We start from the raw sequence: 24662 nt of genomic DNA, 5'->3' as shown, positions 1-24662 counted from the left end.
CTCAGCACTTGCGAGACTGTATGTTGAATACTGCATTCAGTTTTGTGTTCCTAATTACAAAGCATCAAGACTCTGGAGAGTGTTCAGAGAAGGGTATTAAAATGGGTGAGGAGACTGAAGTGCAAGGCTTAGGAAGAGCGGCTGAGGAACTGATATTGTATAGTCTGGAGAAAAGGATGATCAGGGGCGTGGGAGTCTGTATTGAGGTGGATGTTGGACTCTTCTCACAGAGATAGGACTAATGGTAATGGTCTTCAGTTGTACCAGGAAAGGTTCAGGTTGGTTATTGGGAAAACTTTCAGAAAAAGCAGTGAGATACTGGTACAGGCTAGCTGGGGGCATGGTTGAGTCACCACTCCCTGGGGGTTTCGAAGAAATGAGTAGATTTGACACTGTTGTTCATGATCTAGAATGGTCACAGCCATGGATTGATGGTTGGACTAGATGATCTTAGTGGTCTTTTCAACTTTTAAGATTCTAGATTCTAAGGAGAAATAATAATAATAAAATAATAAAATGTCTGTTATGAAGCTGTTTTTTTGAATCCATAATTGAGACTCATTGCCTGAATAGCACATAAAGATGACAAAACTGATGTTACAAGCATACTTGTTGACTAAGAAACTGATTTAACATATCCATGCATGTAGAAGAAAAACAAAAACTATAAGCCCAGAAAGACTTGTGTTTTAAAGATGGAACAGACATCTTTCCTTGTTTATGAAATATGAGTGTAGGTGTGGATTATTTTAGCAAACAGCTGAATGCTGCACTTCTGTTAGTCCTTCAAGGACACATACCTACCAGTTGCTGCTTTAGTTTTCCCCACACTACTGTATGTGAGGAAATGCTTGCAGTTTCCAATTGGGTGGATTAATAAAAATAACAGAAGTGTGTTAACTTCAATACACTTTCATCAAGGCGCAGTCATTGTGGCTATTTTACTGTATTCACTCTAGCCTGAGATTCCACAGATTAACCTTTCTTATAATACTGTCACACCCCACAAACTGTGATTTAGCAAGTACGTGATTTATCACTTAGTACGAATGTCCGTGATAACCACAGTGGGGAGATTGTACTGGCAGTAAAATCTGCTTTTTCTCTTAGGGAAAATAAAGCATGCCTCCAAGTGGACTGAGGAGGTTTAAGGTGTCTTATAATGAGAACTACTGCAGGAGCACTACTGATAATAAGAGAATGACCTTAGAAAAGAACTTCTATTAGCTATTGTGTTAGTTGTGTTGTGGTTGTCTTGAGATGTTGTGTGAGAATAAAAAGTCTTATTGGGTAGAGAATTTTATAAATAAAGGTATAGTGTTGCAAGTAGTTTTGTGTGTCTTGATTAGTAAAAAAGTAGTTTTGCTTAACACATGTTGCATTTTCTGTTATTATAGTCAGGAATAATGATCTAGCTATTATCTCTACTGCCTTAACCATTGCATTGATGGCATTTTGTTTATTTGTTTATTTTCTCCACAAAGAGGGTGATAACACCTTGTGCTGATGTAGCTAGCATGATATGCTCTCAGGGGCAGTTTTCCTAAGAACAAGCTGCTGCTTACATTTACCCACTAGGGTGGTGGTGGAGTCACCATACTTGGAGGTGTTCAAGAAACTTTTGGATGTTGTTTAGTGGAGAGGTGGGGGTGGTAGGTGGATGGTTGGACTGGTTGATCTTGGAGGTCTTTTCCAACCTTGGTATTCTATGATATTATCAGACAATAATATGCAAAAGAGACAGGGGTAAAAAGACAGCTATAAATATATTATGTCTTTAAATCAGTTTTGTATGCACATGATAAAGCATGATTGGTAGTGGAAATGTATAGCTGTTAAGAGTGAAGATACAGATAAGGTCACAACCTTATAGTTTGTAACTCTTGTTCTAAAATCAGTTATCTGAGAGAGCTATTAATTACTCCTTTAAAATTCATTTACCTTTGCAAAGTTACATTCTAGAGAAAAGGATGATTTAAGTGGAGAATTTTGTAACTAAAAATCAGGGCATAAATTTGAGGAAGTGTGGTCTGAACCTCGATCTCCTACACTATATATGCATCTCCTCTTTTCAGCTTTATTTTTGTCAAATAATCATTGAATGTTTTCTCCCATAATCTAAGAAAGAAAGTAGAAAGGCAAAAGATTACTCTTGCCACCTCAGACTGTAAATATCTAGGAGACAGTCTGATGTTAAAGTAATAGGAACATAACTGTAGAGGAATAAATTGAAGAAAGCTCTCTAAAATCAAATATACACTCAAGTGTGTTATTACCAAATTTTTTCTTTTTGGTTCTCACTCACTATTCTTTAAAATAGAACTAACGTTTCCTGACAGCCTTGGAGAGCTGTTATTTGCTTTTACTTCATTCTAAGCAAAATTTTACTTTAGAGATAAATAAATGTTCTCCATTCTCAACAGTGTCTCCAAGGAGAGTTCCAAGGAGGAAAGAAAAGGAAAAAAAGAAAGTAATATATACTAAAAATGGAAATACTCTATGGTGAAAGCTTCATTGTCAGTGTTGTAAAATTAACAATCACAGTGTCACTCTAGGGAATAAAAGGATTTTGGGGAAAATAATCTGAGAAAAGCTCTCTTGGAAGATTTCTGTAAGTTGTGTACTGGCTGTTTTCTCAAATCCTTTCCTTAGAAAGATGTTCCAAAGTACAGCGAGAGAAGTAATTTTCAGCAGTATTACTGATATTAAGGCTGTGGACTCATATTACTTTGAGCCAGTTGCTTTATGGAGACTGTCAGTTTATACCATCCCTGAAACCACCATAACAGTTCTTTGCTGTGGGATCATAGAAATTAAAGATTCACACGCACATGCACATGCAAGTCTGGGAATCCTTTAAAACAGTTGTTTGGAATTTCATTTCCTCCATTGTTTTTTCAAAATTTCAAAGCAGAAGGTGGTTATTAATGTTTGTTAGATCACATCTACATTGTTCAGGCAGATGACCAATTAACAGATAACTTGTTTTTAATGTGATGCTGCCTTTTCTTTTTTTTTTTTTTTTTTTTTTTTTTTAGTTTCTCTTAGAAAATAGCTATGACTGAGTTTCATTTAGTAAAAGTTGAAAAGCTGTGTCTGGTAGACTGATATTTGGACCTATATGTGGACCAATTTCATCAAATATGAATTCATTCTACTTGCCATCCAACTCCCCAATTTTTAGTGTTACCTGAAGGCCTTGGTAAAATTTGCTGTGAAAGTTATTTGAAATGCATGATGAAAAGCTCAGAATAGTGAAAGATCTGGAAGAAAGGCTTCCCAGCTGAAGGAACTTGATATTAGGATTTGATTCAGTAGGAATGAGGTGTCAGTGGGATTCGGTAACTGTTAATTATAAATGCTTAGACTCTGAATCTTCTATCACAATTGTACTAACATCTCCATAGCTCTTGGTCTTGCTTTCAAAAAACGTAGTATGTAAGGAATATAACTAACAATGTTTTTTGACTTAATGCTGAGGGAAGTCTCATGCATTTAGCAGGAAACATCTTTAGTATTTTGGGGATGCTCGAATTATTTAGTTTTTCTTGCTTTCCCATTTTTTACTTTCTAAGCTTGAATATGAGCATTGATTAAATGAATGATAAGGTCCACATCTGATCAATTTTTCACTTTTTAAATTTAGGTGTTAAAACTCTTTCACATTGGAAGCTCAGAATTATGGCTGAGATAATAGAGGTCTGATTCCAGTGGAAGTTAAAAAGGAAAAAGTTGCCTCGCAAATGTCAAGGCACCTTGTGGTCCAAGATGATTAAAACTAAACTGTTTGTTATATGAATCCCAAGGTGCTGCTATATCTCAGCTTCCATGACATTTAGCCAGTGACTTTTCGTAGCTTGTTAATAATGTATTGCAATCTCAATATAAATTTGCAGTGACTGTGCTGGTCTGTTACAGTAGAGCTGTTAAGTAGATTTATTTTGGACAGAAAATGAAGATTTGAAAATGCAGATTTTGACTAATGTCGAAAGAGATTTCACATCTACAAGATTATTTTACCGAAGACAGTTGATCAGGAGAGGTGCTTTTCACGTTGATCTATTATTCTTCATGAAATCCTAATTACCAAACCAAGAAGTATTAACAAAACATTACCCTACTCATCAAGATTAACACTCATGAAGAAAAATTGATGTCCCAAACAGATTTCACAGTGTGGGCTGGTCCATAAAGTTCACTGATTTTACTAGGTTTAATTATTCAAATAGACAGGTAAAGGTTACAGCATAAATGCTCTCTTATAACTACAGTTATTGTTAATCCCTGCTCCCAGAAAAAACTAAAAATTCTGTATTGCAGAAACCATAGAGGTTTTTTTTTTCTTGGGTTGTTGGGTTGTTTTTTTTTTTTTTTTTTTTTTTTTTTTTGAACCTTATATGTCACAGATATACAAATTATTCATAAGCTGTAAAAGGTCACAAGGCAGATGAAGAAAGAGAGGGAGAGGGAAGGATAAGGGTATAGATAAAAAATAGACTCACAGAGCAATTAGTTACAAACGAGACTCAAAGACCTATGAGTTACAGTAGCATATGAATTAGAGTTCCAGGCAAAAATTTGGTTGACATTTGGGTTCTTTCAGATTTTCTCTGAGGGTAGAAGTTTACTCACATAGAAAAAAAATTCACTGTGCAGCTGATATTATCACAGATCAAAATTCTTCATTAAAGTCTTTTTATTTGTCATGAGATGATGACTTTGGATTTTTTTTAATTTTTTAAACATAATATTTCATGTGCTATAAATTCATGTTTGCCAATCGCCCTTGGAATGCAGAAGTAACATGAAGTAAAACTTTATCAAAAGTTATTGCTACTGCTTTTTTTTTTTCTTTTCTTTTTTTTTCTTTTCTTTTCTTTTCTTTTCTTTTCTTTTCTTTTCTTTTCTTTTCTTTTCTTTTCTTTTCTTTTCTTTTCTTTTCTTTTCTTTTCTTTTCTTTTCTTTTCTTTTCTTTTCTTTTCTTTTCTTTTCTTTTCTTTTCTTTCCTTTCCTTTCCTTTCCTTTCCTTTCCTTTCCTTTCCTTTCCTTTCCTTTCCTTTCCTTTCCTTTCCTTTCCTTTCCTTTCCTTTCCTTTCCTTTCCTTTCCTTTCCTTTCCTTTCCTTTCCTTTCCTTTCCTTTCCTTTCCTTTCCTTTTTCCTTCCTTCCTTCCTTCCTTCCTTCCTTCCTTCCTTCCTTCCTTCCTTCCTTCCTTCCTTCCTTCCTTCCTTCCTTCCTTCCTTCCTTCCTTCCTTCCTTCCTTCCTTCCTTCCTTCCTTCCTTCCTTCCTTCCTTCCTTCCTTCCTTCCTTCCTTCCTTCCTTCCTTCCTTCCTTCCTTCCTTCCTTCCTTCCTTCCTTCCTTCCTTCCTTCCTTCCTTCCTTCCTTCCTTCCTTCCTTCCTTCCTTCCTTCCTTCCTTCCTTCCTTTTTGTTTTGTTTAGTAAACATGAATGTGAGAGACTATGGCCAGTTGAGTTTATGCTGGAGTGTGAAGAATTAATTAATTAATGTATACCTCTGCTGCTCTTCTAGCTTTCATCTAAAGAAAAAAAAATAAAAAATAGATAGTTACTTTGATGCAAAAGCATTGATGTTCTTAGGTTCGATCTGACCATCTCTGCACTAATGGAAAAATAACCACTTCATTCTCTCATGGATGTTCTGTAGATTTGCTGTAAATGTATGCTTCTACCTTATTGATAAATCATAATGTCTATTTATTTGCTGCATTTGCTAGGTTAAAATATTAATTAATATACAGAGCATCAGTGAAGGGCTGGCGTTTGTCTTTTAAAGTGCAAAAGATGCTGCATTACATTGTGAAAAATGACGTGAAGATAGGGATGATTATAATAAATTGCTTGGTCTGACCCACTGTTTAGCAGGAGTAGAGATAAGACATCTGCTGCTCTTTGAGACAGAGCAAATTAGGAAGATAGCACTCTACCTGACCTCTGATTGATAAAATATTAAATATAAAATACTGATAAAATAGAGATAAATGTTAATGTTATGACTTCATATAGTTCTGCAAATCTACCTGTGGTAAAGTTATTAATACTTACATTGTGTTTTATTATTACTAATGAAATATTTAATAGGAATATTTAATAGGGCCTGATTCATGTCCTGTAAATAGGTCAGTCAAGCATATGTAGGTAGACCCCTAATAACTCAGCTGTCTTTCTGCCCGTACAGATTCCTCATGTTGAAAGGTCAATTCATCATTCTATTAATCGGCAGCCCCTTAGACAGCTAAGTCTATCCTAAGTGAGTCATCTTTCTTTTAGCCCTATCTGTATAACCAGGACAGCTTCAAGTTTCCAGATTGCTTTTATACCATGTCCATTACAGGTCTGTTCTCCAGTGCCTTTCCCATCTGTCCCTTGATTCTATGTAATGCCTTAGTCAATTTAAGTATCCTAGCCCTGTTCTGCAGAAAGGCCTTCAGACTGTTCCCTCCATTGTTACTGAATCTAAGTACCACAATGACTGTAAGGCAAGAACAACTAGCAGATTCTATCAAACTATAGTGAATCATAATGGAAAGAAGATAATGAAAATCATTTAATAAAACCAAGATTTTGAATATGACAGATCTTCCCAACTGTTATTCAGGATCCAGAGAGCAAAGTTTTCTTACTGCTTTGCACTGACTGAATCTTCCCAGGTGTCTGCAACCACTTTTGACATCAAACATGTGAAAGGTACAAAACTGAATTTTCTTGCCTAACTAGCTCTATGGGCAAAATGATCCTCAGTGTCATCAAGGCATAGCATGAGGGTCTCAGTTGTCACCACCATTTTTTGGGGTGAGAGTGCAACTATCACATGATAGAATAATCTAATGATAACTTCTCAAGCCAAACTTCCCATTGGAAGCTAAATTTGCAGAATTAACTATGAAACATGGCTTCTCTAAAAGAATAGGGATGGAACTATCTCTACTTTATCACTCGCAGTATTCTCCAAAAGTACAAGGAGACAGGCAAGGAAGGAGAATCCCTACTAGATTGATGCCAGCTAATGGGAAGACAGGAGGCTTGCACTAAGAATGCAAGTTTTCCACAAGCACAGACAGTCCTTGTCCCAGAGCTGGTGCTCTTATTACCTCTAGATGAAAGAGGCATAAAACCAGTCTCAGCACCAGCACAGCAATGTTAGGTTACCCTCTCTGCCTCCCTCCCAATAACCAGTGTCATTGGCCACCTCACTGCTCTAAGAGCAGGGCCTGACCCTTATATTCTTTCTGTTTCATGGTAAAGTTTTATTTTTGTTCTCAAGATAGAATTCAATCAATCATACTTTACTTTTTACATTTTACTTTCACTTCCTGTTTCTTTGGTGCATTTTTTTGTGTTTTAAAACCACTGCTGTTTGGATCCTTGTTCACCTGTAATACCCTGCCCTAAGCCTATTATTCTTTTGCTATATCTCATCTTATCTCTCACAATTCATTTATCTGGTAAAATAATTATTGACAAACTCAGCTTCCTCAGATTTGTCTAACTTCTCATCAGAAGAATCAGCCAGTAGTCCCAAGGGTCAAGTATACAGAAAATCACATTTAAACTTTCCTATGTATTTTCCAAACTTACTTCGAAATTGAAGTGCCCCACATGTTCTGGTTGCGGTTCAAGATCAGTTTGAGTCACAGGTTTCCTAGTGAGGGTAAGCTTCATGGTATTTATTTGTTGTTGTTTGTTTTTTTTGTTTTTGTTGTTGTTTGTTTGTTTTGTTGTTGTTGTTGTTGTTTTTCCCCAGAAAATGAGCAGTATTTTTCTGCTGCCTTTCACTACAGAACTATTGATCTTATGTTGATACCTTTCTAAGTTTAAAAGCTCAGCCTTCACAGTGTGTTACCATTCTTTATCAGATAAGCTTTAGGAGTTATTCGCTACTAAATCTGGATATGCATTTATTTATAAAGGTATAAATTGTTTTTTATTAAATTTTAATCAGTATACAAGATCTGAAGTGCTCATACCATGATATGAAAGCTATCTAAATACCCCTGTTTTTCATTTGCAGAATGGCCATATCCCAAGCCCTTTGTACAAGTTTGTTCCAAAGTGTTTGATTGGGTTTAATGCCACTTATAGCACAAGAACTCTCTTCTGTATCTACTTAAACTTTTTAAGTCTTTTAAGTTTACTGTCTTTTGTTTATGTCTTCTCTAATCCTCAAAAAGAAATTACAGAGGGAAGGGCCTCTGTGGAGGGAAGAACAGAAATGTAAAATATAAATACAAGGAGTAAGAATAAGGGAAAGTTCAAGCTAACAAAAATTTTAGAAATAACTGAAGTTCTTGTCATCTCTTAAGAATCATTAACTTCATTAATGCCCTCAATAAGACATAAGATTTGTTGCAATTTTTAAAAAGTAGTTTAGGAAAGCTACTGACATTAAAGTGATGTTTGATGAATTGCTAATGGTTATCAGTAGCATGCTTACTGTTAGTGATTTTAGAATTGCTCAGAGTGATTCATGTAATAGAGTGCCTGCCTCTGCAGTCAGGAGCATCGTTTATATGTAATTATGCTATCTGAACACCAGCAAACAACACTGTGGTACTGTACTATTAACAAAACAGAAACAGATACAGAAAACAAAGAAATAAAGAAAAGAAAGAAAAACAAACAAAAAACAGAAAGCTATTTCAGTATCTGAAATACTTTAAATGTTCTTAAATATTCTTTAACAATTGCCTAACATGGGAAAAGGAGTACATTCTTGCAAGTACATGCAAATTGATAGCAATTCATAGCAAGAGCACACATGGCATATTAAAGAGGTGCCATTTAAAGCTTCCAACTGAATATTTCTTAAAAAGATCTTTAAACTTCTCTTCTGTGTTTGAAGTCAAGCCTTCTCACCTTACATATGCATTGGCATTCTGTCTGGATTTTTTATTTAAGTCTGTAGATCTCCCAGCTTGTTTTAACACCTTTTTAATTTTTTTCTAAAGCAAAAGTGCCTTCAAGCATACCAAAGTACAAGGCTAACATTAAATGTGTTTAAACTGTCCCAGTTATCCCTTTGTTTAGTTGTCATTTTTTTCTGTTATTTGCCAACAGGATGTAATTTACATTATCTTGTTGGCATTCATTGTTCTGGTTCTCCTTCCCAAACCTAGGAGAAGTTGCTTAATAATGTTGTATAGTCAAAGGAAAGACAAAGGTATATGCAGAAAATAATTTAATCTTTCAGTGAGAAGAATCATCCTCTGTGTCCTCTGCTCCATTGAGCATAGAAGTTAGATAAAGGAAGCTAGATAGGATGAATCCAGTTCTAAGTTAGATTTTGATGTTTGGCAATAATATATAGAATAAAACTATATTTTATTAGATTTTGCTTTAAGTTTTGTAGCAGAAATGTAATACAGGTCCCCTTGTATCTCACTCATTAAGACTTACCCATCACTTTTCTCTTGTATATTGTAATTATTGTAATTTTTTATCATAAATAGTGTTGCCAGCAGGAGCAAGGAAGTGATATCCCACCTGTACTCAGTACAGGTGAGGCCACACCTGAAGTAGTGTTCAGTTTTGTGCCCCTTACTACAAGAAAGTCATCGAAGCCCTGGAACTTGTTGAAAGAAGGGCAATGAAGCTGGTGGGGGGTCTGAAGCACAAGTTTTATGAGGAGTGGCTGAGGCAACTGGGATTATTTAGGCTTGAGAAGAAGAGGCACAGGGGAGACCTTTATCACTATCCATAATTACCTGAAAGGAAGTTGTGGTAGGGTGGGGGTCAGCCTCTTCTTCTGTGTCACCAACAATATGACTAGAGGGAATGGCCTCAAGTTGCACCAGGGAAGATTTAGTTTGGATGTTATGAAAAACTCATTCTCCAAAAGAGTGGTTCGGCACTAGAATGGGTGCCCAGGAAGATGATTAATCTGTCATCCCTGGAGGTTTTCAAGAAATGTTTAGATGTTGTAGTGGGAAATATTGATGATAGCTGGACAATTGGACTGGATGATCTTGCAGGTCTTTACCAACCTTGGAGATTCTGTGATTAGCTACTTGCGAAACAGTAGCATATGCTTCAATTTGTACATTTTCCAAACACTGTGACATCACTGTATTCTGCAGGTGATATGGGCTTTGGAAAATCTGTTCTACTTTCATCATCTTGATAGATTCCAAGTTACCATCACCTAGAATGTATTCCATATAAGATGAAAAAATATGTTCTAATAGTCAAGGCAGAAATCAAAATATAAATAAATAATATTATGTATTAGGTATTGTTAATATTATATTACTAATAAATAATATTATGATTCTTCTTGAATTGTCACATCTAACTGTTACATGATCCCATTCCCTTCTCTTTTGCATTAGGTTCTGGAAAGCTAAGGTAAACACTGCAGATATTTCATTATAATGATGTATTCTGTATTCACACAGTGCGGTATCTTGAGGTGTAAGTGACATTTACTCAAAGGCAATTTGTGATGTACTCATCTTCCTGTAAGTGGGACATAAAGTTTTATGTTCTTCATTATTGACAAGGAGACAGGCAAGATGTACACCACCCAGCTGGTAACATTAGATTTTGAGTACATTACCTTGTGTGAAATGTATCTGTATTACAACACATCTCAACAGAGATGTCGTAAACACCATTTTTGGGCTTTGCTCTGAAGAGTGCATTTTAGTTTGTACAGCTGTGAATATGTATGCAAGGGTATATTTACACAATCATTTTCAATGAAGAGATTAGCAAGATTTCTGAGTTTTATTAGAGGAATTGCAAGTGTGTTTGGGTCAGTTGTAAAGTTATATGTTGAATTATATTATGAATTATTTATATTAATGTTGAACGATGTTATGTTATGGATCATTGGTGTTAATGATCATGAGATTTACAACAAGAAAAGTCCAGAAAAAGTTGCTTTAAATTGACTGATATTTGATCATTAGAATGATAATAAAAAACATGGTCCCTATGACATCTGCGGTGTAGCTATATTTAATAGTGTAACATTTCTCAACAAGCACTTTTCCAAGCAAAGATTGCAGCTGGTTTACTAAATAAATTGTTTTATTAGGCAGACTCCCTGTACCACATTAAGAAAGGTTTGTTTTTGTTCATTGTGTTAGAAGCAGTAAACTGCAGTTGAGACTGTTAGATTGGATCCTCATCGAGATACTACAGTTCAAATATGAAAACTGTGAATGATTTTTGCCATCATAAATTCATCTCCATGGAAAGAAATACATGACATTGTGCCTTGTTAATGTGCTTAGATTATATGAAATATTTTTCACACAAATATATTTTATACAATTGATTATGCATAGTATAACACATTGTAATGTTATTTTCTTCAGGTGTCTTGCTGGATTTTCTGGACAGTTTTGTGAAATAGAAGTTAATGAGTGTAATTCATCACCTTGTCTACATGGCTCAAACTGTGAAGATCATGTCAATGGGTACACTTGTCAGTGTCATAAAGGTAACAGACATTTGACAGAACAGTGATTAAAATTTCATCTAACTGATGAAAATTTTTGAAAATAGTAACTACAGTATTCTTATTCTGATTCCACACATTGTCATGCTTGGATCTGTTGGGTGGAATGCAGCTGTTTTCTTGTGCTTCTATAGATCAAATTAAACAGCTATTGCAACTTAGGAAAGTGTAGGGGTTTTAGCAAATGTCACAATAAGCATGCATTGTCCTGCAGTCTCAGATTTAATGTTTTCAGGACTACTCTCTCACTTAAAACGCAATATGTCTTTGGCTTACTAGGACGACATTAATTTTAGGAATAAACTTACACCCAGATGAGACTTTATTTATTTATATATATATATATATATATATTTTATTTATATATATATATATATATATATATATATATTTAACGTCTAAGAGACGCTCAGTAATCCATAAAGATGCTGTACTCTTGTATGAACCACTGACTGAAAAATTTCTGGACTTTTCCATATAAAGGGCCAGAATTCATGATCATAACAGTCCCTGCTGACTTTCAAAATCTGAGACATCATCATTACCTATCTTTGGTAGGTGATGATGATATATTTAATATGTTTTCATACCTGTTCACTAATACAAATTACTTAAAAGCTTTATCATTTATCAATACCATGCTTCCAACATAAAATTTAACAAATTCCAAATGTCTCATGATTTTTTGCTTTGTTTTGTTTTGTTTTTTTAAAGCTACTGATGATGTAAGTACATTTGAATATAGACTTTTTAAAATTGCTTTCCAGCTAAGGGCTGTATTCTGTTTCTACACAATGCAGTTTCTCTCTTAAACCATTTCCTTTCTTTTTTGTAGTGTTGACTGTTGTAATCTGTCTAAACCTCCACCTTTCCTTCCACAGCATGATGATAATACACAAATTTAGCAGGTTAGAAAGGTCAAAAATTACAATAGATATTTCCATACACGTTCAGTTTAGATTTCAGTAGGAAAAAACAAAAAAAAAAAAAAAAAAAAAAAGTGGTTTGAGTTGCACTCTGAAGATCTGAAATGAGATTATAAGTTTCAGGGAACATTTTACCCTTGACTATTCTTAGACACAAGAGAGCTAACAATACAGTTAATTCTGTAAGTGAAGGGAAACCTGTCAAGTCAGTTATTTCAGCTAAGCAAGTGTATATCCAAATTTTACTTGTTTGCTTACCTATGTCTCTAGAGCAGTAAGAGTCAGCAAACATTAATTTCACCAAGAGATTTTCAGTAGAGTTTGATTGTAATGTCTGAATTGTTTGGGTTCTGACTTTGTATTGCTATTTTTATTTTCTACTTCAGAAAACCATGGCTCAAAGACAGTTCATTGTATTGTCTTCCATACACTTTATAAATGGATGTGAGAATTACTTATAGTTATTCCTAGCTTTATTTTTTGATTGACGGCTCTAGATTTTACTGTTCTTTTATTTGTTTCTTTTTCTTGACAGGATGGGAAGGCTTGCATTGTGAGTTAGATGTTGATGAGTGCATATCCAACCCCTGCATACATGGCATCTGTGTTCAGAGTGACCCCAGTTTGGGTTATTCCTGTTTTTGCAAGCCAGGATTTGTGGTAAGCTGCTGATATCCTTTATTCTTCTTTCCATAACCTGGCTATTTGTCATTTGCTGCATGTAATCCTTTGCCACATGATCCTCACTTAGATAAAATCTGGCCTTCCAGAGAATTATGTATTTTTGTAATTACTTTGTTTTGTTTTTTTTTTTTAACTCATTTTACTCTAATATTCCAAAGAACTATATACCTAATATTAACAAAAAGTAAAAAAGACTGATGTTATGTAGTGGCTTTATCAGTCATCAAAGTACATTAGTATTTTTACAGACATATTAAGATTACTCGTATTTCAGACTATGTCATACAGATTTATGTTTTGAAAATGAGTTCCCTGGCAGTAAATCAAACAAGTCATTTGAATGCTGATCTCTGTGGAATTTTGTCTTTTTTTTAAAAAATTTTTCTCTACTTAACATATTAAAAGAATCCATTAATGATGTTTTAATGCCAGTTATGTTATTTATCTAAGATTGAAATTTTCACTCTGCCACCACCACTTTGTGCTGTTTCTTAATGCAATGGGAGATGTTTGGTAGATATCTACAATTTGAGCTTGTATTTCACCTTATTACACTCAAGTTTAACTAACTAGTATCATTTAATGTTTAGTTAAACAGTAATGTTTAGTTAAGCATTTAGTAACAAGGAGAGTAAGTGTACAATCTTTTACCTAAAACAGTTCTTATTTTTCTTAAACCTCTACAACTTTAACCTTGAAATTGTTAATTGATTTACTTTTCTTTATAAATTATGACAATGGTGCTCATTTTAATACCCATTCACCATTTGATTGCTATATTGAAGACTGTAAAATAGAAGGAACAAATTGTTGTGAATAGGAATCCTATTTGCCTTCATAAATTCTGTGCAGACAAGTCAAGAAAGAAACAAATAACTTTTCAGACTTAAGACGATTGTAGGGCTTTTTCCCAAAACAGAAATTTCTTTACCATCAGTGATAAAAAACAAACTGCAATAGAGCAGAAAAGACAAAAAGTCTAAAAGGTGGGAAAACGTCTGTCTTTGGTACAGGTGCTTATTGTTGGACCATGTTCAATTTGTCATCCACCAAGACAAAAGTTGCTTTCTAGTGTGTCAGCCTCCAGCATGTACTGTTAAATGAAGATTTTCCATCCTGGGTGCAGTGCTTTGCATTCCTCATTCTTGAGTTTCACAACATCTTGGCATCACATTTCTTAAGCCCTTTGAGGTCCATATAATATAGATACATAATACAGACTCATCTGACTTATCAACCAACCCTCCTTGATTGTGTATCACATGGAAACATGCTATGGGTTCATTTTGTCCCAATATCTTTTAATGAAGAGCTCTAGGTGCGTAGCTAGGGACTGGACTCCAGCTCAACTTTGCACTGCTGATTCCTAGCAAGAGACCTGATAGTTTAGTCAGCTTTTAACCATCCACTCTTTTAATCCCTTTTTTTACCAGCTTGTCTGTGAGAATATAATGGGAGAAAGTGCTGAAAGCTTAACAAACCTTGAGATAGAAAACATTCAGTGCTCTCCCCTCATCTACAAAACCAGTCATTTTATCTTAGAAAGCTATCATGTTGGTAAAGCTCATGTTTGTACTTTCTGTGACCAGAAATCATAAAATTGTAGAATCATAGAATGATTTGGGTTGGTAGGGACCTTTAAGATCATCCAATTCCAACCCCTCTGCTTTAGGCATGGACACCTCCCTTTAGAAATAGGAGTAGTTAGAACATCAACTGCCCAGAAAGTGAGGTGAGGCTGACTGGCCTGTAAATCCCTGGATGTTTCTTCTTGTCATTCTTGAAGATAGGAGAGTCATATACATTCTTCCAGTTGACAAGAGTTTCTCCCATTTGCAGTGACTGTAGTTTTGTAAAACTTGTATTTCACCATAAATCATGTACCAGTGCATATAATCTGACTAAATTTACTGATGATCCAGTGAAAGAAGGAATACAGATTTCATAGGGAGCTTTTTTGCATAGTACAATGGAGATAGTTGACACTTCCTAGCAGTTCATAGCAACTGCTGTTGTCATTGTCTTCAAAAGCAGGTTGGTACTGAAAACAAGGTCAGGATGGAGGATCATTTAAGAAACCCTGCCTTTTTATTTGGAAAATACTCTGATCTTCATGCTAAAAGGATCTCATTTCATTCATGAAGTATTTATAATTCTACACAAACAGATGTAAAGGGAAGATCACTGTGCTATTTAGTTAGTTTTTCTCCCCAAAAACATAATCTGAATGCCAGATAAAACCATCAGTGAACAACCTAGGCTAGATTCAGTGCATACTTATTTCACACCTCAGGAGCACATTTAATTCACGTAATTATTGTTGTGAAAGAAATGTATCATTTCTTCCCTTTATTACAGAATACTGGTTATGAAATTTTTAATGTATTATTAGAGATAATATTTCAGGCTTCCCATGAATTGTTAGCCTTGATAAAAATAAAGCTCCAATTTAAAACTGCTGCTACACCTTTTTTTTTTTTTTTTTTTTTTTTTTTTTTCAAAGAGTAAACTACAAACCAAATATATAAAACGGTGTTGTATGAAGTTTTGTTAACTGGCAACAAGTAATGAAATACAAAAGGAAAATATATCTTTAACTTGACAATCAGAGCAATTGAAGCAATCTGTAGGTTTTCAGACAACTATGTCAATACAGTTCTCTGTATAACTACATACTTACTTCTCAAGTAGAGGTAGTACCTTTATATAAAGATGATTATTTTAATTGGCAAAGCCAGTATCTTTGATACTGTACAAATACAAATTTGTGGGGAAATAACAGTCATTGATAATCTGTAGTACTGAGTGTGAATAAAAAATAACATTTAGATAAAAAAGTTAAATGTACAAATGTGCTATTAAAGTACTTGAGCAATATTTTCCAGATGATTAGATTTGCTTTTGAAAATGTGAAGATTTTAATATAAGCAAACAACACTTTAGAATCAAAAGAAAGCAATAATTTGAACTAGCATGACTATGAAATGCAAATTGCCTTCAAAAATGGCTTTTTAAAAATTCTCTTTCAGGGACGAAGCTGTGAGCTTAATTACAATGATTGCCTTATACAATCCTGCTCCAGTGGGTTTCTCTGCGTTGATGGAATAAACAATGTCACCTGTTTACCTACTATCCCCCAGAGTAAGAAAACTGAAATGGATGAATTGTTTCCTACTGAAATTTTAGATAATGACCTCCCATCATCGCTATCAGTATCTATGGAACTTTGGTCTAAACATGCTATCCCTGATTTTCATACAGAAGAAGTGGCCCAAGGTAAGAGAAATATGCTTTTGAGTCATGGCTATATCAAGCCTTTTTTCCCTGTTAGTGTTTGTTTTTTTTTAAATGGTAAGAGTATTCAAATTATATTTATTTTTTTCTTCAGCATGTTGTTTTTCCCTTCCTATTCTATTCTTTATTCTTGTAATTTAATCCACTGTCCTTTCTTAATTATGTGTTTATACATAATTGGAAAATTATTTTTTCCCTCATGAATGTATTTCTCCAACATCTCACACACCCAACAAGGAAAACTGAACTTGTTTTTAGCTTGGTTTTCAGTTTCCTTTGCTAGCGAGTAAAATTTCACATGCCTCATATAATGTTCAGCTCTCTCTAACCCTAATGCCAACTTTCCTTTTTTTCTTCCAGAGTAATTTACTTTCTAAGGACTTGTTTTTCCTTTTCAATTTTGTATCTTTTCTGAGTGCTTATTTTTCTGTACATCTAGATGGTTTTGCACTAAAAATGTCACAAACAAGCCTCTTAATGTACCTGGTATTCTTATTGTTTTTAGTGTGGTCTTTTGGGGAATCCCAAAATTGTCCCTATTCTTTTATTATTTTTTTAATATTTTAAGTCAATACCAGGTGTAACAGTTTATTTTGAAGACTGCATCTTCATTGTCACATGGTGTTATACGCATAGCATGCACATCTTTGTCCTTATAATTTTTTTTTCATATTTTTTTTTATTATAAACTGTTTCAAGGTATTTACTTGTGTAAGGATTCTTGCTAGAATTTCTGTTTTTATAAGTTTTATGGAGTACTTAATTTCTGTACAGGCTAGTCTTTTTGAAGGTGTACCTTAGGAGTTGTTTGTTCTGTTGTTGTAATATTCCTTCTTGATGTAGGTAATGAGGCTGACAAAAATGCAGTTACTAAATGCAGTTACATCTGTACCTCTTCCAGAATATCATGTCATCTAGTTTACTGGTGTTCTCAATGGATGTGATATGTAATTCATTCATTTCATATTGATTCACAGCAGCAATGGATTTAGAAAATTTAATACTTCTGCTCTGAGGTGCACCATTTATTCTGGTGCTGGCCCTCATACAAAATATGAATAATGGTGGGGTTTGCATTTACTCAGCTCTTGAGGTCACTAAAACCACTTCTATGCTTTTATTAAAAATATGATTTACAGAGTTGTATTTGCTATACAATACCTTCGTAAGACTGAATGAGGTTTTAGTGGTCACGTAATTTGCTGCAGAATCAATTTGCTTGGGAGTTCGTTTTTCTTCTCCCTTCCCTTTTCCTTCCCTTTTCCTTCCCTTTTCCTTCCCTTTTCCTTCTTTCCAGCTGAGGAATACTTCTGATCATCAATCTGGCTAAGCTAGTCTACAAACTAGGAAAAATATCACTTCAGAGTTAAACAGTGTTTAGGACAGAAAAATCAGCAGATGTTATCTCTTTGTATGTTATTTGTTTTGCTGTTCAGCTCAGTAAGAACAAAGACTAATATCACACTTGAACCACACATGGCTACTAATACAAGTAGATACAAGATAGTACTTTGTTCCCAGAACATTTATGATAGTATCTCATTTATCACGCTTCCTGTTTTTCTTACACAACTTTAATCACTAGAGCAGTACCAGACCAGTTCCTTTGTCTGCCAGAGACACAAGTTCAGTAATTAGTAACATTCCAGAGACTTCAAGAGAATTAAATAGCGAGTCATTGCTCTCCCTTGGATTATTGTTCACTACTGCTTCTACAAGCGTGCAGTCAGTTCTCTCTTGGTTGTTGCAAAATGAATCCTGAAGAATGATCATCTGTTTTTTTCAGGATCAGAAGTGCAATAGAGATTGCAGAGTCCTTCAATAATTTCTGATTTGCCTACTAAGATATTTATTTTAAAACGGATATATTTCCTTACTTTGTTAGTTATTCATGAAACTCAAATACAAACATCTCTTCCTAGTTAATATCTAGCTATTACTTTTTCATCCATCAGCCAGAGACTTGCAAACATTAAATCACAGTCTACTGATTCTTTAAGTGAATTAAGCCGGATATGAGCAACATGTTCTTTGACTGGAATAAAACTCTTTGATGTATTCCCAGACCAAGTTCTGCACAGCAAACAGACTCCATTTTATGAGGCATTTTGGATGAACTCAGCAATATTAAACAGCTGGTATGCACTAATGGGAGCTACTGCTATTACTTCTGGGTATTTATTTTCTTCATCTCACAGAATAACATCATCAGTGGAGTTCACAGAAATTCATCCTCATATCACACTGCAGAAAATACGCACACTGATAGAACTGTACCTGCTGCCTTTATCTTCACAAGAATCATATACTCATTTTCTATCTTGTGCCTATAGAAACCTCAGTTACAGACCTATTGGATGAATACCCTAAATTTTTTTCATTCCCAGTATTTTGTACTGACAACTAATGTTACTCAGTTTTATCTGTACAAACTGTCTACAAATATAAATTCATAACATATTAGTAGAAATAGAAAAGAGTTTATTTTCTACCAGCTATCCTGCTTTAAGTTCTCCCTTGCAAGATATTAGCAACACTGTTCTGGAATGCATTAGCTGAGCAGACTCGTTGTGCATGTTAAGGAACTTCCTATGAGTATAAACATTTTTACCAAGACTTGACCACATATCTGCAGTGGACTCAGTTTCAGACCTTTATCAACTAATGTCCACTCTAGAGTTTCTTGTATCTTTTCAGACAACCTTTTGAGGTTAAACCAAGGTAAAAGTGTGTCAGAGTTACAAGATACTTGAATAGAGCAACTTGTTCAATGGATATGACACCTTGCAACTCTTTCAGAAATAAGGTCATATTTAAAAGAACATACAAAAACTATAACTAAATATGAGGTAATACTGATTGATTTGTGCTATGTTTTTAATACTGTTTCTTCATAAAAGTACTTACTAGAAAATGAATACTAATCAAGCCAAAGAGAGGCTTTTGATATTCAATATTTTGCCTTTCCTTGCTTAGGAAGCAAACAAGCAAGAAACCAAACCAAACCAAACCAAACCAAAAAAAAAAAAAAAAAAAAAAAAAAAAAAGGGGGGGGGGGGGGGCAATTTAATTAATTAAAATTGCCTAGAAGAATTAAAATGTATTTTTGGCTACAAATGTGTAAATAAGTTTCTGAAGATTTTTTTTTATTTATTTATTTTTCCCTATGAGTGTTTGTCCATATAGATTTTATTGCAGATGTGCATACATAGGTAAACAGATAAAATTCTTTCTCTCAGAAATGCACCTTTATGATCATGAGGCCAACTTATCCAAGCAGATCTTATTTTCCCGGGTATTACCAACTGGTCAAGATATGAATCAACAATGAAGCTTGAAACCTAGTGAATAAATACTGGCTTAAGATGGGGAGGGAGGATGCATCTGCAACCACACTGGGCAACCTGTTCCAGAGTCTCACCACCCTAACAGTAAAGAATTTCTTCCTAATAGTCACTCTAAATCTATCTACCCTCTTCCAGTTTAAAACCAGTTCCTCCCCAGCTTTCCTGTAGGCCCCCTTCAAGTATTGGAAAGCTCATATATGATCTCTTCAGAGACTTTTTTTCTCCAGGCTGAAAAGCCCAAGCTCTCCTAGCCTGTCCTCATAGTGAAGGTGCTCTAGCACTCTGATCTTCTTCAAGGCCCTCCTCTAGACAGTATTAATCATCTCTGTCACCCTCTGCTGGACTCTTTCTAAGAGATTCCTGTATTTTTTGAACTGAGGAACTGTCATGGTGTTATCTAGATCAGTCTGCGTCTGTGACAGGGACGGGCAGAAGGTCCGTGGGCCCCCCAGCCCCTGACAAATGGGAAGGGAAAAAGGGAAAGGGGTAGGTAGATGGGAGCTGGGCTCAGGGAAACAAACAGAGAAGCGGCAATGATGTAAGGAGGAAAACTTATCTTACTAATTACAATCTAATTGAAATTGAGGCTAATAAAGCAAGTAAAATTAGAGAGAGTTTTCTGAAGACCAAGAAGCCTACTTTGAAATTGAAGGCACCATGGCTTGGAAGCACACCCACACCCGTTGCCAGGCAGTGAGAGAGAGAGTCAGTGTCACTTCCATGATGTGTTTCCCTCTCCGACTGTGAGGTCCTCTGGGACGTGTAGTTCTTCTCTGTACTCCACATGATGTTATGATGTGGAATACTAATAGAAAAATTACAAAACCATGACAGGAGCCCAGAACTGGACACAGTATTCCAGATGCGGCCTCACTGAGGTAGAGTATATTGGGAGGATCAACTCTCTTGACCTGCTGGCCTTGCTGTTTTAATGTATCCCAGAATACCATTGGCTTTCTTGACCATGACGGCCATGACCAGCCTGTTGTCTATCAAGACACCCAGGTCCTACCTCCTTTCCAGCACGTCAGCCTCTAATGCATGTGATTATTTTTCCCCGGGTGTCAGACTCTACACTTCTTTTTGTTGAACCTTATCAATTTCCCCTCTGACCAACTCACTAGTCTGTCCAGGTCTTGTTAAATTGCAACACAGCATTCTGGTGTGTTTTGTTACTCCTCCCATCCTTGTATCATCATCAAACTTGCTGAGGGTAGACTCTATCCCTTCATGCAGGATGATGAAGATGTTGAACAAGACCAGACCTGGAAGTGACCCCTGGGGAATGCTGCTATTTACAGACTTACATCTAGACTGCACCACTGATCATAGCTCTCTGAGCTCTGCCAGTCAGCCAGTTCTCAGTCCACCTCACTATCCACTCATCTAACCCTCTTGTGTATTATATTCTTCTTCTCTTAGTTCTGTTTTTGGAAAAGGGGATGACTGTTGGGCTGACTTTTCTTTTAAAACATGTGGATAGCAAAGGTCATATGTCTAGAAGACTCAAAAGAGTATAACCAGAAATCAATGTTAACAAGACATCTCAGAGAACTAGAGCTTCTACACATAAAGAAAAATGGTTTTACTTTTATTATTTCTGGAGACTAAAATACTTAAAAACCATACTTTACTGAACTGGATTTTCATCCTTTGACTGCACTACATATTGCTATTGCCTAAGGAGTATATGATATATAGAAAGTGTATGTTATAATATATATTATATATATCTGTATATAATATATATATGTATATAATATATATGTATATCTTCCAAAACTGTGTGACGTGCAAAGGGATATCTGAAAATGTAATTAGTAATAATCAAATTGGTGCATACTACAAAGCTTCTTATAAATCTTTCTCTGACAAATTGTTTATTTCTCACATCTATTCAGTTCTTATTAATTAAACACTTTCAGATGAAAGCAAAATTCAGGGCTTTCATTGTTTTCAGCACAAGGATTCCCATAATAAATAAATGCTTTTCTATCCTTCTCCTTAATCAAGTTCTTTCCATTCATATGAAGCTATATGTGCTGAGGCTTCTGAAAAATGTTCTTTATTTTATTTTTTTCTGACACTTTTGCTTTCTAGTTCTGTTTTATCATATTGGTTTGTGTCTGTTACATTCACTAGAGCTGCTATCACTTTCATGACTATTTTAAACTTTACTTTTTATCGGTTCTGCCAGATAGCATTATTCAATCCATTATGTTTAGTTTAGTTTCCCTGTTCTCAATAGCTGTGATTATATGCTGAGTTTAAAAGCATCTTGTTGTATGTGGTGCATCAAGGAAGGAAATAATTTGAACATGGTTAAGATGCCAACTGTGTAGATGTCTCGCTCCAGTTTACGGGAGGGAGCCTAGGTTCTTTGATATATTATACCCGGTGTGAGGTTAAGAAACAACAGTTCAAATCAGTTTATTACAAATAATAATTACAAATAATAAACCAATCAGTTTATTACAAATAATAGTCAACCAAGAAGATAGGGAAGGGAGAGCGTTGACTATTGAGAATTAGGGTGATGGGGACAGGGAAGTGGGTGATAGGAAAGGTAAGAAGAAAGCAAGAATTGCGTAAAGCAGGGATAATAACCACCTCGATGCAGCAGCATCCCGTCACACATCATTCCGTTGGTCCAAGGCAAAAGCGCAGAAGAGAGCAGCAGCAGAAGGGAGCAGAAGCAGAGTGGCTGGCCACAAGCAGCAAGCCAGTCAGCACAGAGCAGGTGGTGGAGAAAGCAGCAGGGTCTCACTCAGCAGGGTCTCATGAAGCAGGTCCAGGAGAGTCCGTTGGCAGCAGCAGAACAGCAGAAAGGGATCTGAAGCCAGATACCTTTTTTGTTCTTCAGCATGCAGGCATCGTCTTCAGCATGCAGGTGTCAGGTAGTGAGGAATCTGATGTCAGAAAACCACCTTGTTCACTTTGTGAGGAATCTGATGTCAGTGAACCTAATTTCATGGTTGCTGATCCATCTTTTATCCTCCTGTCTCCTGCCTTCATGACTTTTCTGGGTGCTTGGCTAAAAGTCATGTGCAGCACCCCCTAAGATGGCCATCTTCCTCGAGATAAGCCCACACTAAAGACCACGGCCATTCATCTGCAGCTTATCTCTCTCATTTCCTCAGGCCTTCTCCATCTGCATCCCTCAGACAAAGGATTTCTTAACCCTTGCCCAGGACTTGCTTGGACTTGTCCATCCTCAGCAAACTTTGAGGCAACTGTGCCTCTTACATGTAGATCAATGTGGAATTTCATGCTGAGTGAATGCATTGAACCATTCAGTCTTGTACTGTATCTGTAACTGCTGGAAGCTTTAGTTTGGTAGCTTTCCATATTTTGATCAGAAGCAGTCACTATCCCAAGTGATCCAACCAAGAACACATAGACAGGTTAATGCAAGCCTGGCCCATTTTTGTTTTTCTTAAAGTGCAATCTGAGGTTATTTTTTTAACTCTGATTACTTCCTCTTAAGGCAAGCAAAATAAAGATGAAATTCTATGTACACGATTGCTAAGTTTCTATATGCATGAAAATGAATAAATGAATATTCTGCAGTGTACAAGGGCTCCTCCAAAAGTAATGCTTCCTATTTGTACTGTGTTTGCCTGTGGTGTCAGAGATGGATGTTGGTTGAATGGCAGTAGAGGTTAAACCTTCCCACCATTATTCCATTACATGTTGTTGCCATGTGACAGATGACAGCAGAGCAGCTGTCTGACAGAATGGCATTTGACACTGAAGTGCATATGAAGCAAAAGGTGTTATTGAATTTCTCCATATGAAAAAAAAAATAATAAAAAAAAAAATGTACCTGTTGACATTCATTGACACTTTCTGAATGTTTATGAAGACCAAACAGTGGTTGTGAGCACAGTGAGGCAGTGGGTGATGCATTTCAGCAGCGGTAACAATGACAGTGGCTTGCCTCCACTGGTGCACGTTTTTATGAGTGTGGCATGCAGACTTCTGTTTATTGCTGGAAAAAAAATGCAAAGTTTATGGTAGTGACTGTGTTAACAAATAATGCTGTGCAACAGAGAATTTACACTCTTTCAAATATTTTTCTCATTGTATCTATTGTAGTTTCCACGAAAACAAATAAGAGCCATTACTTTCAGAGCAGCCCGCTAATATATCTACATATGTGAGCTGTAAAAATTGGATGAGCACATACCCTACTTTATACAAAGTTTATAAATTATATTTTAGACACTGAAACATGTCCACATGCATAGGCATTCTGTACCCCTAATACAGCCAGATTCATTTTCTACTACCAATGTGAAATGTTCTTAATAGTTTAGTCACACTGAAAATGACTTTGTTCCTTTTGAAAATGACTGTCTTTTACCTTACTTCAACAAATGCTTAGTTCAATAATTGTTAATATTCATCTCACTACTATGCTATACCTATGTAGTAAATAGTGCTTCAATTATCTTTAAAAATTGTGTAGATGGTAAAAACAAGTCATTCAAAATTTGTTAATGTCATACTTTCAAATATATAATTATTTTGTCATAGCTTGATGCAGAATGATCAGGAAATTAGAAATGAATATGCGGCTAATTTACAGTGTAGGATCATTTTTTTGTATGAATCCTATATGACGTAATTAAAATGGTGATAATGGGGAGATGCACTCTAATATAGTGAAATTTGGAAGAATAATTTCAGAAAGTACAGAAGGGATAAATTTAACTAATTTGTGAAAATATCTCAACCAAATATGTGTAAAGTCCATAACAAGTGGAATTATAGAAGTGTGAAATAAGTGGTCTGACTCTATCTGAAGCGCATAGAACTGTCATTGATCATGTAATGGGACATTCGAACCTTTATAGAAAGGAAGGTTAAAGAAATCTACTATTAAAATAATTTAATGTTTCTGACTAAATAGAAATCCTTTGCATT

At 35.3% G+C, this 24662-nt stretch overlaps 1 protein-coding gene across 1 annotated transcript in view; it reads left to right on the top strand.

Moving 5' to 3' along the window:
• The window catches only part of EYS (eyes shut homolog), a 710358-nt gene that overhangs the window by 357510 nt on the left and 328186 nt on the right, over positions 1-24662 (top strand). Inside the window, exons 29-31 of the mRNA XM_072333503.1 lie at positions 11340-11464; positions 12944-13068; positions 16122-16368. Coding sequence (XP_072189604.1) covers positions 11340-11464; positions 12944-13068; positions 16122-16368 — 497 coding nt within the window. The remainder of the gene's footprint in view (positions 1-11339; positions 11465-12943; positions 13069-16121; positions 16369-24662) is intronic.

Source organism: Excalfactoria chinensis, chromosome 3 (genome assembly GCF_039878825.1).
Source record: "Excalfactoria chinensis isolate bCotChi1 chromosome 3, bCotChi1.hap2, whole genome shotgun sequence".
Classification (NCBI taxonomy): Eukaryota; Metazoa; Chordata; class Aves; order Galliformes; family Phasianidae; genus Excalfactoria; species Excalfactoria chinensis.
The sequence above is the reverse complement of the archived record's forward strand: the minus strand, read 5'-3'. Positions and strand labels throughout refer to the sequence as shown.